The 18,425-nt window shown below is 28.1% G+C and overlaps 1 protein-coding gene across 2 annotated transcripts in view; it reads right to left on the reverse strand.

Annotated features, from left to right (window-relative positions):
- The window catches only part of LOC107164816 (neuropeptide SIFamide receptor-like), a 52,944-nt gene that overhangs the window by 8,272 nt on the left and 26,247 nt on the right, over positions 1 to 18,425 (reverse strand). For both annotated transcript variants that reach the window (XM_089219191.1, XM_089219192.1), the window contains exon 3: positions 1,644 to 1,894. In XM_089219191.1, the coding sequence (XP_089075317.1) occupies positions 1,644 to 1,894 (251 nt within the window). The remainder of the gene's footprint in view (positions 1 to 1,643; positions 1,895 to 18,425) is intronic.

The following is an 18,425-nucleotide window of genomic DNA, read 5'->3' on the forward strand; positions in this document are numbered from 1 at the left end:
GATATACTACTTGATATATTATCGCACTTTGTCCACGAACCGACATAGTCGGGTTGCTTAATAGGGTGGCTGAATTGCACTTACTGCTGCAAATTATATCCAAAAAAAAATTGAATAATCACAATTTTTTAAAGGGTTGTAATTTTTAAGGGCAACGAAGTGCATGGGTTCAGCCAGTTGTAATAATAATAAAATGTATTTAATATTTTAAATGTCACGCGTTTTGAGTGATTATGATAATATTAAATATTATTCAAAAGTATTTACCTATATTATTTAATAATTAATTCCAAAAGGGTATAAATAGTTAGTGCTATATATTATCATTGATGATATTCTGAAAAATTACGCGAGTTTTAAACTGATGAGTCTGTTTTAAGCTATAAATATAAATCTGAAAAGTGCTGATATTACAGAAGTCGAATAGCCCTACTATAAATGATGTCTTGATTATAAAACAATGATAAATCACTGAATCTGAAAATATAATCTGATTCAAACTAAATTTTATAAAATGATCAATATATTTTGAATTAAAATTCCGCTTAGCTAATACATTTTAAGAAAAAAAAAATATTAGAATATTAATAAAATCTAGGTGTCTAATATAATATTTTATAAAACATATAAATGCCCAATTTATAAAATGTATTAAGATTTTGTATACTCATCGTAATTCGTAAAATGCATTCCACGTTCTGACTAAACTAGTTTTACATTAGTTATTAAATTTATTTTATTAACATAGATTTTAATTATTTTTTAAGCATATTATATTTTTTATTTTATTTTTTTATTTAAATACAATTCTCGTTTTCACTAACATTCGGTTATATACCAGTGGATAATTTACTGGGTAAAGAAAATGATGACGATGATTATTAAAGTTACTAAAGCTTGTGTACGTTGTGTTATAATAAGTTTTGAACGATGATACATTCCGTAAATTTAAGTCTTTAATTTCTAGTGAAACATATTCATAAATAATCAGGTGGAAAATAAACAACAAAAAATATATGTAATACATATTCGTAAGGCTACAGAAAGTAATTTGTAAGATTATGAAAGCAAGCCACATGGTCAAGATGTATAGCAGCAATATTATACTGGCCAGTACATCCTTCATTTCCAACAAAAGAGATGAGTGGATGCACCAATACATAGTAGGTATAAACTATGCTATAATATTTCAAAATATAAATGTTGCGGTATATATATTACACTGTATTATGATTGTCGTCATGATTATAAATATTTAGGTTTTAATAGCGATATGTGCTAATATTGTGTACTATTATTACTGTGGAAGCTTATAGAATATTATGTGTCACAATAACAAAATAAGAAAAAAATCTAAACTTTATTAGTATGTAGATACGCAGCAGACAATTAATATTCGTAAGTCGATAAAAATATACTATTTATATAATGATTAACAAATGTTTTAAACAAAAAAATATGTCATAATACCAAAGGTATTTTAAACATTTGAGTGACTCCTTATTTTAATGTTATACGGTAGTTGATAGATTGGGAAATTATCGCTCTCCATTATTTTATCTGTAATATATACTATAAAATAAAAAAATACGTGGGTACACATTTTATTACAACAAAAAATTGTTAATTTAAAATAATGTAACCTGATTATCACTGCCTTCCTCCATGGGCTGCAAGTCAAAGTATATTGCCCATGGCATAGTGATGGTAAGCGAAATGATCCATATTATGGCCACGACTCGCTTACAGACGCCTTTACCCACCGGGTTCATAGGGTAGCAAATGGACAAGCATCTTTCCACAGAGATAGCCATCAACGTGTTTATTGAAGCGTTCACAGACACTCCTTGAAAGTACGGCACGAGTTTGCATATGACCAGTCCCAAACGCCACTCTATAAAAAAACACGTGATAAAAATCTATAAAGACAATACATAATAGTAATATATTTTATTTAAATGATACATCGTCAAAATTGTTTAAGTACTTCCGCCTAGTTCAATAAAACGGTACCACATTTAAGGCACTTATTCGGTATTTATTTGTTTACTAAATAATATCTTGTTACACAGTATATTATGATTCCTATGTCTAGTAAAACTTATAAGAAAAAAAACTCTACTAAATATAGAAAAAATAAATAATTAAATTTTTTAAGTTAATTTTAATTTTTGTTTTATTTGTTGTTTCGATATAATATTTCATGATTAAGGAATATTACGTAAATAATATAATTATATTGCGGGAGCCGTATGTTTCGATACTATAATATACCTGTTATACATATAATTGTATTCGAACGCAACATATATATAACATATATGTATATAGTGGTAGAAATTGAAAATTCGAAAATACACAATTAATGATTGCATAGCTGGTGCTTTAACTATACACAGTTGCTGCGCAAACAATCGTTTCCAATTTAATAATATTAACGAGTATGATTTTGGTTTGAAAACTGTACGTGCGCTTTACAGAGATTTTCTTCACTTCGAAAAACACATCATCAATATAAGTAAATGCAATTTCAATATGTCTACGCTCAAGTGTGTCGAGAGAGTACACATCGCAATCGATATTTATATTCCGTACACGTTTCGAGAAAAATTTACAGTTTGTGTACTGCATTTTTATTCCTTTAACTTTGACCTGTAAAAAGAGACTTTACTATGAGAATAGAATGCGTTTTCATTCGAGAAATTAGAAATTTTTTCTCATTTTACGTTTGTGCATCGCTAAATGAAGCATGTCAATTGTTTGACTAAAATTCTTTAATTTGTTTTTTTTTTTTAAACTTTGACCATTTCCATTGCACTATATTAAGACCTTCTTTGAACATGACGTCTTTAATGCACATGTTTAATAACTATGTATTTTAAGTTTACGGCCAAATCCCTTTATGTTCTTAGAGAACTGCAGTACTCCGTGATTACAACCATACTCACCTGAACTTCAAGACTTAGCAATAATAAACTTTTATGTATTAAAAATTATTTAGATCAATCTTCATTTATTTTTTATTACTTTATAAATACTATATATTATTTTTTATTTAACTTTTCCCTGGACATTTAACTAGCCATCTCCAAACACGTTACAATATGTGTCAACTTAAAATGTTATTCATTTAATCAGACGTTATTGAAAATATTTTGTTCAACGACTTCAAGGGTTATAACTCTAATAATAATAGTATTATCATTAATTAAACATATATAAATATATATAAATATATTCTATGTATTTATTGTTATTTAACTATTTTTTTTTTTGTGTGTGTAACCTAATAACCTAGTGTTGTTGATGCTTAAACACGAATAAAAAATAAATAAATAAAGAATAATAATAATAATAATAATAATAATAATTGTATTTGTCAATGAATATTACTAAAAACTAGATTTAATTATAATTAAAGTGCATTATACACTGGTCTCTGTATGCATACTGTTTTCAACGTAAAGTAATTTATTGGAAAGCAATCTCTGGAGTGATTACCATCCTATGCCCAAATACCTTGCTTTCCTTACATGCATGTCCTAAAATTATTATGGTGTTGTTATTGATGACTTAAAGAGGTTTTTTTTTTAAATTATATACCTATAACCTAACCTAACCTGAAAATTATGAATACATAAAAAAAAAATTTAGGAAGTCAATATTATTATACATTTTTATAATCTACACGCAACGGGTTTATTACTGTGAATTGTATACTTATTATATCAGTGGTTCACAAACTTTTTCCATCAGGGCAAATTATTATTACCATTTATTAGTTACTATAAATGTTAGCAAACATTACATAGACATTGTCTATTTGCCTAAATTATGTACTTAAAGATCGGTTAGTTTGGTTGAGAAACACTGCATACTAGATCTTTAACTTGTTATAATAATAACAATGCTAACGACAACGATTTATGGACAAGTGAATAATTTCGTTTTTGATGAACCGAATTCGTGCTGCAGTTTAAAGTGAAGTGTGTATAATAATAATAATAATAACAATGTATATAAAATAAATAGTCACGGCTGGCACTCGTCCTGCCGCCTATTCACCAGAAGCGGGATGAGCAGAACTATTGGATAAAGTTTGCGTTTCCGATTGCTTTTATTGTGATATAATTTTTGAAGTTAACGCTCAATGCCGTATACTTCAACTGCTGTATACAGCATAATAATATAATTATAATAATAATAGTAATATATTATACACGCTGGCCGTACGATTGTGTATGTTCGTTATCGGGTATTCAACGCATGGACGTAGCTGAATTGCCTATACAGGGCGCCGTCTTGTTAAAGCTAACGTAGCAGTATTATATTATTATACGAACGATAGGTCGTCAATAATGATAAATAATTAATTCCAAGACTATGGTTAGAAAACGATGGATTTTCTCGTATTTATATGTAAAATCTGCCGATATAAATACGGTATTTTTCGAACGTTATAATAATTACGGGTCTCTAAATCGTGTGCCACGTATATACTATATAATATGTTATCGTTTGGCGTGTGTACCGCAATAAAATATTTTCATTATTATCTCTATTTTGAAATCAGATCAGAGTGCGAAAATGTAGGCGTATACGTGGTCCACGAAATGCTACCTATATGATATATTATTATAATATATTGTTGTATTATAATATAATACCCATGACCGGAAAAGATTATTTTGTACTTAGTAAGCGAAAAAACGACGTCACGCGATGCCGTTAAATTCCTATAATAATAATAACAAAAATGGTGATTTGTACACGTACACGCATTTACTATTGTTTTTTTAAAACAATATTATTATACCACCGAAAACAATGACGGGAATCGTACATTATTAAACGACGCGTAAACTTTAAACTTAAATTATTTTACAAATTGCTTTTGTCGTGATGTGAGTGATGTGGAAGGAAAGTGTGGTAAGTGCGTTAGATCAAAATATAATTCACTTAAGCCTTAAGGTACGTAAATACATAAACGTCAATCGGGTTTGACGAATGACATAAAAAAACATAGTAAATAATCTGGCACAAAGTTTGCTGATAATCTCCTCAAGTTAATTCAAACCGATATAATTTTATAAATCACAATCGTATAAGTTATTAATATTCTAGTAGTATGTTACACGTATGTTTAAAAATAAAATATATGCGTGTTTCAAACAAATGTATGTACAATATAAGGCATGAAGCTTAGAAATTCTAAAATCGTCTTCAAGTTAGAAATGAGTAAAAATAAAATTATTAACTATTTCTAAGTAGTTTTAATTTTATATAAAACGTGACAGCAGTATTCAACATTTCATACAATTGTTTTCAGAAATCTGACTTGATATTTAAATTATAGTATTATTATTATTCATATGAATTTCATTAACTTCTGTTTTATGAAAATATTAAGATATTTTTCTGTTTAAATACCAGAAAGATAAGTTAATGATTTAAAACGTGGACGTGTAATCACACAAAAGTCACTTTGGTGAGAAAAAAAGATTGTGGTTCATGCAAATAATGTTGATTGTTTTCACTTCGATGAAATATAAGTAAAATCCAAAAAACTATGAACAAAGTAAAAGGAGATAAAAAAAGAATAAAATCATTTAGTCTTATAGTTTACAACATAGAAAACAATTCTTTAGAATATTAGTGTTTCTGTTTGTTCAATATAATATTATAATATGTAGGCGTAAAAATTATTTTTTTTTTTATTAATCGACCCATGGCAACATACACCATTGTGTAAGGGTAGGTACCTACATTTAGGGCGATGAAGATTGATATGGTTGGTTTGAACACGTGTGTAAATTTTTCATTTTTGTTTTACTTATAAGAGATCATGTAGTCATAAAAACGTATTATAATATAACAAATCACAATAATTTTGATACCTACATAGATAATACATTTTAAAAATAAACGGAGTAATCATAAATTCGTTAAGTAACATAGCGGGATTTAGTGTACTATTTGGCGAATATCTCTGTATAATGTACGACAAAAAAGTATTTTATTTTATAATATTCTATTATTTTCACATTATACTAATATTTAACTATAAATTAAAGAAGAATATTTTGTGTACAATATATACGCTTTTGATTATGTTATTTCACAATATCAATACAATTAGCCATAGTCAGTACTTGCGATAAATTGTATAATCAACAACAATTTCCATCGATATGGTTTTGGGCCATACTACCAAATATTATTTAAATGTTTGTTGCACAAACAACGATTATAATATTATATTACGTTTTGAAATTATATATTTTTTCTGTATTATTAAATTATTATTATACCTATATTTGTTTTGTATTGTTGAAGATCGTTAATATAACAATATAACAATATAACAAATAACAATAACGTTCTTTATATATATATATAAAAAAAAGAAAAGATAATTGTTTAAAATTATTACATATTGTAAAGGCGTACTGAATCTATAATGCGAATAAACGTATTTTAACAACGTTATTGAAACATAAAATGTATTACCTATGGTAGATATACCATGGTAGGCGGTAGCCATTATATTATTATATAATGCAGAGATGGACTTCATATATATAAATATTATATTTTTTATCTAGCCTGATTCGGTTTGAAGCGATTTTCTATCCGCGTCCATGGATTTTTCAAATAGTTTTTTAACCGGTTGCCGTTTCATGATATTTCCGTATGTTATTTAGATCAATGTTACCATTTGTACATAGTAAAGTTTAACGATGATAAATTAATATAAACTATCAATATTACGTCATGTTTAAAAAAAATATACTTCTGCGGCGTTTTTGGCCCAACATCAGTGAAAGTGTATATTATAATATATTTTTGTCGTGTAAAATCCATTTTATAATTGAATGAAGTCGAACTAGACAATTGCAAAATTATTTTTACGGTTATTAGTATAGATAATGAATGTCGGAAAGTTAAAATACATATTATAATTATTATATTAATAAAAATTCGAAATTCTTTTCCTATCCTATTGTCTGAAAATGTAGATCGAAAAACTTATTTCAATGATTTAAACAAAACTTAACGAAATAATTATTTAAAAACAAATTTTTTCTCAGTGAAAGTTTTCATGGTAAAATATCAAAATAATCAAATAAAATAAATACAATTCTATTGATTATTTGTTTACATTAATAAAGTGACTGGATGAATCAGTTTGATGTGAGAAAGTGACTAAGGATGATAAAATTGTAATATGTATTGATGACCTGCATATTTTGTAGTTTCTTATTTAACCAGACGACATTATACTCATTAATAAATGCTAAAATACCATTTAAAGTCATTGAAATTTGTAGTAAATGTATAGACAATCTACATATATACAACATTAGCACAAATTTATATCACAAGTGCAACTATTGTTTCTTAAACTGGTTAAATTAACAGCAAACACAATAATAATAGTTATTCTCAAAAATTACATTTACCGAAATCCATTAATTGTTTTAACAGTTTCGTGTCACTGTTTCGTACCTACGTGACTAACACCTTATTTTAAGTTCTATGTACTACACAAAAATAATTTAGTTCTAATTAATGGCTTTTCTACTCAAGAGTGAACAAATTAAAAATATATAATAGATTTTGAAATATACAAATCAACAAGTCAACTTCTGCAGTTAAATATATACAACATAATTATTATACAATATAATTGTGTTAAAATAACAAAATATAACGAATCATATTTTGTAATTTTCGTCAATAATTATAAATATTGCATCTGGATATAATATGACGTCCTGTGCATAATATTATACTATGATACCATCTGTCGTGTATATTTTTGAAAAAAAATAAAAATAAACAGAGGTAAATATTATTTGAAAATATGGTCATTTATTACATTTCAAACATTTAATTCAAAGAATAATGGTAGTGATGGTGTTACACTAATCAATATCAAATTTGATGCTAATGGTGAACCACTTTGATCCTGATAAACGATCCGGATGCAATAACACAAATAGTATCGAACTTAAGAATTAAAGTGATTGTGGGCTATTCTGTATATTTTGTATTATTTTTTTTTTTGTTTTCAACAATGCGTGCACATTCGTCGGACACTCGAAATAAATCTCAGTATAATACGATGCTATGGTAGATATAGAGATGCAGGCTTAATTCCATCGTTGTGGGGCTGCTATGAGGGGTCTAAGCTTATCCACCCTCTTTGCACTCATGTGAACTGACAGGTCGAAATCACTATATCAATTAATGATGAATCGAATAGTTGCATAGTGACACGCTCAAATGTGACCCTAGGACAACCAAATTTATATAAGTCGTTACAAGCGCCAATGAGATTTCAAAAGCGCAAATCCGCTGAGCTTCACTCGCAGAGAGAGAGAGGGGAGTATTAAATAATTATTTAAATCGAGCAAACATTTCGGTGGATAAAATAGGAATGCTTGGAATTAGATTGTTGTGTAATTTATAATTTGAATCGCCTACAACAGCAGCGATCACCTCTCGTTAAAACAAAACAATTTTTATCCGCATAAAATATGGATACATTATGATCGATTCTAAGCTCCTGCTGAAATTCAACCAATTGTTTGACTTAAATTGCTTAAAACATTATATACCAGCCGTAGATTTATGTTCTAGTATTGATAAAATAATATTATATAACTATACACCTGTGAGTGAATTCGTGAACACCAATCAAATATTTTAATATTTTTAAGATATATGATAATATAAAAAGTATACTTGTGTTCAATTAGAATAGTTTTGGTACCAATATTTCATAGTATTTTATTGTATTATTCAATTTGATTTTAAAACTTTTGCTTTTACTCATTTCATATTTCTTAAAATTTTTATTTAAATAAATATTTATTTATTTGTGTATATTTTTTTTCAATTTCTATGGATTTTTATTATTACTCCATATTTAACAAATGCTTTGGTCACGATTAGATAATGTATAACACAGTGACGTTCATTTTCATGTATATTATTTATTTTATTTTTGTTTTTAATAATATTAGATAAATTATATCACATACTTTTCTGTCATATGAAGAGTAATACTAAGGGATCCCAACTCACAGCTCTTTAGTTTATAGATGTATTAGGATAACAAGAAATACAGGTGATAACTGTTTTCGGGGTCCATTAAAATTGATTTTTAATTATTGATATTTTGATATTCTAGTCACAGCTTAATGACTGGTTAAACCTTAGATTTAACAATTGTATAAATAAATATGTTTCATTTGATTTCATTACGGAATTTACGCCAATTTTTTTTTTTGCCTTAAAAAATGGCGAAGTGAATAATGGTCTACTGTATATTAATTGTCTAGATTCTAGCATCACTGTAATCGATGTATTAAGTTTTAAATTTTAGTTAGATGATAATCAAATCATAGTACCTATTCAAGAACGTTCCGTGCGAAGATGATCTGTCAGCCTATATTATTACTTACTGTATTTTATGAAACTTTATAGTCTATTTTGATTAAAGAAATTTATTTTACGATTAAGCATGGGTAAGATAGTTGGTTAAATTCATTTTTGCAAATACAATTATATTTAAAACATGTAATTTTGAGTATAAAATATAATAATTAATTCTATGTTTCATATATACTGTAACGGAGTTCTTATTACCACATAAAACGGTCCTTCTCAGGACCACCAATCACAACACAGCACGCCCAAACGACACCACCGTAAGGGTTAAGTGGTGAATTAAAAAACCTTTTGGTCATTTTACATTCTCAACAAATACGGCTATGGATAAAGGAGAATGTAACGAAATAAAAAAATACTATTACCATAATCAATACCCAAAAATTGTACGAATAGTGAGGCAAACCGTACCGACGGGAAACAGTTACGTACAGCGGCACACCTGTGGTTTACGATTCGGTACGGGACACAGTATAAGTATATAAACCGGTCAAATTTACGAAACATCATCATTCGTCCGCCAACAACACTACCGTCAACATCTACTTGAAACAAGGCGGCAACCGACGATACTGCAGCGAAAACACTCGTCAAAACGAGGCGGCAACCAACGATACCATCGGAGGAAGACAATTGACGATCCCGACGGGTACATCGTGCAATATTCACTGTACGACATAGTACCGACTACCGAGGCAATTGTACGGTAATACGCCGTGTGCAAATACCAGCGGCCCTACACGCAGTTTTGCTCACGGTCGATTCAAAATTGCGACTGACTAAAAAGGCTCTTTTCAGAGCCATCAACCATTCTCCCTAGTGTGCCTGCGTAGGTGTCACTACGAGTTGTATTAACATAACTCACGACTTATTAGAGACCGTGAGAAAGTTAATATAATATAAGCTTATTCCCCTTCAATATTAAATTTCTTGTTTGTAAATGAAATACCAAATATTGTAAAACTATCTGTCGCGCCTCTAAAGGCCTGATACCGCCCGCCGTGGCCGCTTCTTTAAGCCAGCCACGCGGTTCGGATGTAAAAATTATTATTATATGTTTTAAATGTCAATAAACCATCTTGATTATACAAAACTAATAATCAGTAAATGATTATTTCCGTACACGGTACATCGAGTATCGACGCACCGTGTCAATATATATATATATATTTAAATTTACAACAAAGTTACTAACATTATGATTCTTGATTTTAATATATTTATTTATTTATTTCATTCAAATTTGAATAGAAAATGTTTGTAAAAAATAAATTTGTTTATATAATTTATGACATTATATATTTTTTTTAGATTCCTTGGTCACAGTATGAACTAATTATGGAAATCCTTAATTTAAATTTTCAAATCAAAGCTATACAAATTAAATATTTCATAATTTTTTAACTTTAAAACATTTTAAAATGTTTAAGATTTTAATAAATTTTGTCAAAATTTGAAAAATAAACACTTATAAAAAAATTGTACTTATGGATATTTAATATTTTTTAACTGCTACTATAACTGCTGATGAGTGAACTTTGTACTAATTTTTCAAGCATTTGACCCAACGAAATAACGTTATTCACATTTATAGAAAAATGATAATATAAATATTTAATACAAATCTTAAGTACCTACATTAACTACTTTTTGAATAACAACAAAATAAGAATATTGTTGAATGAGAATTTGTTAATATTTAGGAGTTAATTTCTAATGTCTACCTTCAAACAGTTGTAAGTAATTAATTTGACTCTCCGGTTTCAATTTTCATAGTAATTTTGATTGAATTTTAAAAATCTTAACTTAAGACGCTCTAATAAAATATTGTGAGTTAACTCTAAATCTTTATTTTTATTTCCACTAAAAATAAAAGGAACGTTATAGTACATTTTAAAATTATATTTTGTGGCTTGATGAGGCGTGTCGTAGTGGCCGTAAGCTCAATCTGCGGAAACGCACTAAGTGTACGTATCGGCTGGAGTTGTTAGCTCCCGGATAGGTGACCACCTGGAATTTTCAGCAACAAATTCTTGCCACACATACACAAAACACTTCTTCAACCCTACCAACTCAAAAATCTAAAAACAAAAATAGTCTACGCTCCATGCTCAATGGCGATAATTGTCGTAAGTTCTCCCTTAAAAAATTTGTTTGACAAGTTTTTTTGATAAAGCCAAACAATTTAATGGACAATAAATAAATAAAAAAAAACTATCAAGGAATTTTATTATGCATTAAGCTCATTAAAATTAAATCTTGAACATTGTGCCTTACGAGGTTATTGATAACATATAAAAATTCTGTGAAAATTGTATATATCTACGGTTATTTCCGTTTTAAAAACTATTAAGGATTTTTTACTTTTGATCCTCCTGAAGTACCAAATAGCTTCACTTTCCTATTAGAAAATATGCTCTCGAAGAATATATATTAAGTATTTTTAGTATCTCAAAGATGATTACAAGTACAAAAAATGAAATTTAAAAAATACATATTTTTTTAAGATCATTAAATATTTTCAATAAAACAAATCGCATCGCTTAGAATTCAAAATTTAATACTTTTTGTATTTTTGTTTTATATATTATTCTTTACCAAATTAACTGGCGAATTTGCAATAAATTCGTCTATCTCCATAGCGCAATTAAATCTACTTGAATGTTTTTCTTCATACTAATATTATGTAATGATAAGTCGTTGTTCGCTTCTATATCGAGTAACATTCGCGCTAATAGACTACCAGTTGTCACCGAACGCAAGAACCGGGACACTACCGTGACAACAGATCGCGCTATCCGCGACCTATTTATCAACATCATTATAGATGATGTAAATCTAATCCAATTCTAAATAAAATCTGCATATTCAATATTGGAATGAAAATAAAACAACGCTCTAAATACGACCAAATTGTCAGCGAAGAACAAACAACAGAAATAATCAACAACAAAGGTCAAAACCATGAAAAGTGACCTGTGCGAGTTATAATTCGTTACTGAAGACAATTCTGTAGCGTTCGTACCTATATCGCAGTTGAATACTTATGTACTATAATATTGTACTATGTTATCCAATAGTATAAAAATCACAAATTGTAATTCACAAAATATGATTGTATAAAGAGCGCACTCAATTAGCCTTTCAGTTGTTTCTGTGAGCAATTTCAATTGTTATATGATATCGCTCATGAAATAGTCCAACATTTAACCATTTTATCATGCTTGATCCATAGATAATATCGATTAAGAATAAGAAATATCATTGATGACAATCGATCAGTCATAAAATTATTCACAAAACAAAGTGTAATATTAAATGTTTAAAACATTACTTGACACGTTTCTCGCTAACATGGTATTAATTTAACTTATTGGCTGCAGAATGGTTTTTCGTATATTATATAAAACTGAATGGTAAAGAATAATATAATAATTAATAACGTCACAGAACATTATTATTATATTGCTATCATGCCAGAAGTTGCATTATTACTCATTATTTCATTAAAATAAACACAAGTAAAATAGTCTCGAGAATTTTTTTTTTCAAAGGTATGTATTACTACGAAATACGGAGGTATACCAGTTGGTTTTAAATACGCAGCTACAACGTTGTATGGTTGTTTTTTAATTAGTTTGAGTAGAATACTAATAAATGAAAAATAGGTATAACAATATCAATAGAACAACTTTTTTTTTCAAACCAATCGACCAAAACCATGTTTTCTTTCGTGTCATATACTAAAATCGTGACGGAAAGCTATGCGCGTGTGTAGACCCCGTCGCCTACGCACTATTTTGTATTCTCGTTTTACAATTTAATTTTATCGATACTGTAAAATGTATTGATAATACCGTCAATATTATTGTTTTCAATATTATTATTATTATCCGAACCAAACGAACGAATAGCTGCTGTACGTTTTGGCGAGACGACGATGGTGTCGTAACACGTGGTTTGGAAAACCGGCTAAACTGGCTGTCATACAACATAAAATTATGTATAACTGCAGACGAATAATATACATAGTAATGTATAATATCGATTATTATATTATATTATATTATTACGGCGGACCTCATTATCGTTATATGTATATATATATATATATATAAATTACGTGGTATATTAAAAAGCTGGACCGCGTTTCGGAAATCGTCGAGGATGGCAATATTCAAACGCTCATCAATTGTCAGCAATTTAAAAAAATTAATAAATTGTATTATTCACTTTCGCTTTTGTATAATACTTATGTAAGTATATGTCAAAGGAAATATTAGAGAATCGATGGCGATTAACTAATATTGCAGAGGTTCCCAACCTGAGCACCACGAGCTCATTTAAGGGGCACCACGGCTCATCCGAGAGTGAAAAAAAAAATTTAATTATATATTAAATATTAAAAATGTATTGTAGTTGAAAAAAGAAAAAATTGTTTTACGTACAAAATTACTATAGCTATATCTAATATTAAATATAGTGTTTCTAATATGTATCGAATAATTCAATAATAGATAAAAAAAAAAAACAATGTCAAACTTTCCAAAAATAAGCAGCCTCAATATCTCATTGATTATTAGTTTTTCACTATTAAAGCAGAACTTTTTCTTTTTACTTTCAACTATAAAATTATAATTTGTTAATAATATGTTCAATAAAATTATTTAAATCAGTTATGAATGAAAATTAGTGTTTATTTTTATCACATTCCTCGTGATATTCACAGAAGGGCACCTAACAAAATGTGTACAAACAAAAGGCACCGCTGCATAAAAAGGTTGGGAACCACTGTAATATTATAATAATATATGTTCTCACGAGACGATAAATTTAAAACTGAACACCATACATAGATAACGTTTTGTTTAATTGTTAAGTATTCATAACACACGTTTTCAAAAAAAATAAATTCGTGATTTTGAAAAAATTTATAAAATCTCCAGACGCTCATAAAAAAACAAAAATGGATTTACGCTCAACTTTTTTTCTTATTTCCATCTATAATTAACTTAATAATATGAGGAACTTAGTATGAAATTTTTCAAGTATTTTACAGAGTGAATTTTGTATAATGACATAATATTATGTTTAAAAAAATTAATTTAAATCAAAAAATTCACATAGGTACCTGTATAAATAGCTCAACAAGAGTCAAAATATTATGCAAATTTTATGGCGTAAGAAAAGCGATAATATTATAAACATTCAGTAAAAAATTTCTTATACCCATGGTAACTTTTTTAGTTTTATCAAAACCCAAATCAGTTTTGTGTAAATATACTCGATTTCCCCGGTTTTTCTCATTTTTTTTTTTTTTTATTATTTGCTTGTTTTTTCCCAGTGGTTTTTATAACTACCTAATGGGAATTTTAAATTTTGACCCTCCAAATACATCAACTAGATTCACTTTCCTACGGAACTGAAAAGATATTAAAGTTAAAAATCTAAATCTAAGTATTATTTTGTCTACTTACCAATTGTGTACAAAGAAACACAAAAAAAAAACACACACAGATCAGAGTAAAATCAATACGTTCATAGCTCTTCTTAGAATCTAAATGATAATTTTGGACAAGTAATTTATGAGTTTTAACTTAAAATACATAAAGCCAATAACCTACTTATTTGAAATTAAATTTTTATAGATCTTATTAATTTAATATTTTGCTTTGGAGTTTTTGAGAAATTAAAAATGTAGGTTGTCAATGAAAAATATAAAACGTTTTACAGTGTCTTAAATGTATGCAAAACAATTATTTTATAAAAACTTTAATGTTTCCTGAAAAAAAAAAAAAAAATGGTATTTTATACTAAACAATTTACCTAGTGTAGTAACCTAATAATTTATTCCAAACTATTTTATGCTTTTGGATTAATTAGATATAATTTCAACAATCAAAATTTGAAATCACTAAAAACGTAAATAAATTATAATATAGGCTATGAATTGAGTATCTAAGGCATTGTATTTTCAAGGAGATTGATTGAGATAACGAATGAAGACAATATAATAGTTAAATGTTCAAAACAATGATTGCAAACTGTAAAGCAATAGAATATCTGAGTGACTGAGTGTAAGTAGGTACCTACTAAGATTAAACCTTCTCGTTTTGGTCAATATAATATTATTATTATTATTATGGTGTGGTGGAGAAAAATTACAAGCGAGCCAATAATAATAATATACTTATCATCCCGAGTCCCGACCCGAATCATACCACGGTTGCCGGCTCGAACCCATAATGGGTGCATAAAAGTTTCATAATATATCTGTGCGGTGAGCGTGTTCCGCTCAAGTGGAACTCTTTTTTTTTCCGGTGTGTACATACGGCTGCAACGCTCACGGTAATATTAAACAACGGACAATGCGAGCGACTCACACGCTCGCTAGATGCTGCCCGAATCGTTGAATAAAATATGATAAACACTACCAAAAACTTATGTAATACTATAAAAATATAATAATATAATAGGTATATTTATTATGATAGTATTATTATTATTACTATTATTATAATCATCACTACTTTATTAATAAACGTGGTGTACAATGTTTTTCCGACCAATGATGATGAACTAATGATGAAAAATTAAATTTTATTTTTCAATAGAACTTATTTTTTGTAAAAATTTAAAATATTCGTTGAATTTTGAAGTCTATTTCATAACAATAAATATATAATGTACACATTGTATTAATTTAGATATGTTATTTTTAATCATAATTATAGTAAGTATGGAGGTAATTATAATACTATTTAATATTTTCGTGGAAGAATACTTATAACATTCGCAGTATTGCTATTTTATCACAAAAAAATAATAAAGGTAAATAAAAACAGTAATTTTTTATTTCTCTGACGAACAGTTTTTGTTGAGATGCGTACTGTATAGATAACACAAATAAACTGTATACACACTAAAGTCCATCTTCTCCACCAAAACTCATTTTTGTACACAGTACACACAACGATATAATTAGTACGTGTAGTTGTACCCATCTATATACGAGTTAAGAATTTATTTCAGGCAACCTTCTATTTTATTTTATCTTATTTTTCTATGATAGTAATGCAATTCGCTGAAATGAAACTTTGACCAGCACGTCCGTTTTTGATTACGTTATACAAAAGAAAATTTAACTTTTTTTGTGATAGGTAATTTTCACGAGAAAATAATGATTTAAAACTCTCAACGAACGCCAACGAAAGCTCCTCCCCCACGAGATTTAACTGCCAAAAGAACAGCGTTGGCAAAATTATATATATTATTTAGTAATATTTTTTATAACAGAATAGACCATAATAATGTATTAAATAAATTCCACAGTGAAATAATTAATTAATATATATATAAATAAATAAATAATTACTCAGTGTTTACTACATAATTTCCAACACCATTATTGTGTATTGTTATATATACAATATATATACAAATTCTTGAAGTTAATTATGTTATCAATTGAGTAATTATTGAACGACATGACCAGTTGAAGTAAAAATTAAGCCAAATTAAGCCAAAAGATTTATTGAGCCTTGGAGTATGTTTATACCATATTGTTCAACCATGATAGGCAGATAAACAGTAGGTTGAACATGCTTTTTATTTTGAAACACACGCAAATCAAATGTTTTTAGTAGTTTGAATTTTCAGTTAAAAACATTGTGCACAACTATTTGGCCTATAAAAATATTACATAGTGCATGCAAGTATATATGTATATACTGTTCATTATGACAAGCGTACAAGCATTATTCATATCGATATTTGACTGTATCCTCTGTAATTCTTAAAATAATGTACAATTTACGTTTTTGTCTTGAATAATGCACATCAATACACCCACATTTGTACTGTTACGCTGATCGAAAGCAAGTAAATTGTTATTGCCGTTATTTCAGTTTTCGGTGTCGAAGTATTGCACCCTTGTTCAGCAATCTGAGCTTTCTGTATCGCGCCTCTTGTTCAGTGTACATATTCAATATGTGTTTGATTTCGTTACGGTATCCACTGATGTCATTCAACGTGTCCAAAAGCTTGTCAACGTCGTCTTTCAACAACCGCAGACCCAGCTCTAGGTCAGCGTTCTCCGATTCAGAGTAATAAGCACCATTCATACGTCCCCTAGCTATCTCGTAATAGTTGTTCAGGTCGATCACGTTCGTTCTCAAAAATGAGCATAGCTTTATGAGTTTCCTTTTGCCCCCACGAACCAAGAGATCGTGATCGACCGTCAGGTCATCAACGGGTTCTGCAACTAAACGTAATGGTTATTCGATCATTTAGATATTTTTAAATCGTAACCTTAGTACAAATACTAATCAAATCAATTTAATATGTCTTTATAATCTATTTAAATAGTAGTGTACTCGAAACTTACAAATATGCAAAAAGTAAAACGTCAAAGTTTACAAAGATTCGATCGAAGTAAATGTAAAGAAAAGGATTATAGGGATTTATGGTAAGTCTATATTTCATAAAATTAAATAAATGTTTTATTATGTTTAAAACTTAACGATACCGTTGTTATATATTAAAAAAATTATTTAAAAATTGTACAATTTTTTATCTAATTACAAATAGCCAATTCCAAAAAATATAATTTTTTATTAAATTACATTTAATCCAGTCACTCAGTGATAATATTGTTATGATAATAACGATATAAGATTCAAATTTTATGAGAGAATAATAATTTACCAAGCAATTAACAGTATAACAATACAAAATAATACTAGATATACTTAGCACCTACGTAATTTACCAACAATTATGAAAAAATTGTTTTCGCACTCAGTCTAGTAGTTTTCAATTATTATATCACTTACATTTTACATTTTTTTCTTGTGCAGTGTTGAACAGAACACTGCGCACCAATGCACAAATTTTGTCGCACGCCCATAAATTTGATTTATCATCATTCGTTTTGTTTTCAGTTTTTCTCTCTTGATAACGAAGTT

Source organism: Diuraphis noxia, unplaced genomic scaffold (assembly GCF_037042655.1).
Source record: "Diuraphis noxia isolate RWA-SAM2 unplaced genomic scaffold, SU_Dnox_SAM2 contig0002, whole genome shotgun sequence".
Lineage (NCBI taxonomy): Eukaryota > Metazoa > Arthropoda > Insecta > Hemiptera > Aphididae > Diuraphis > Diuraphis noxia.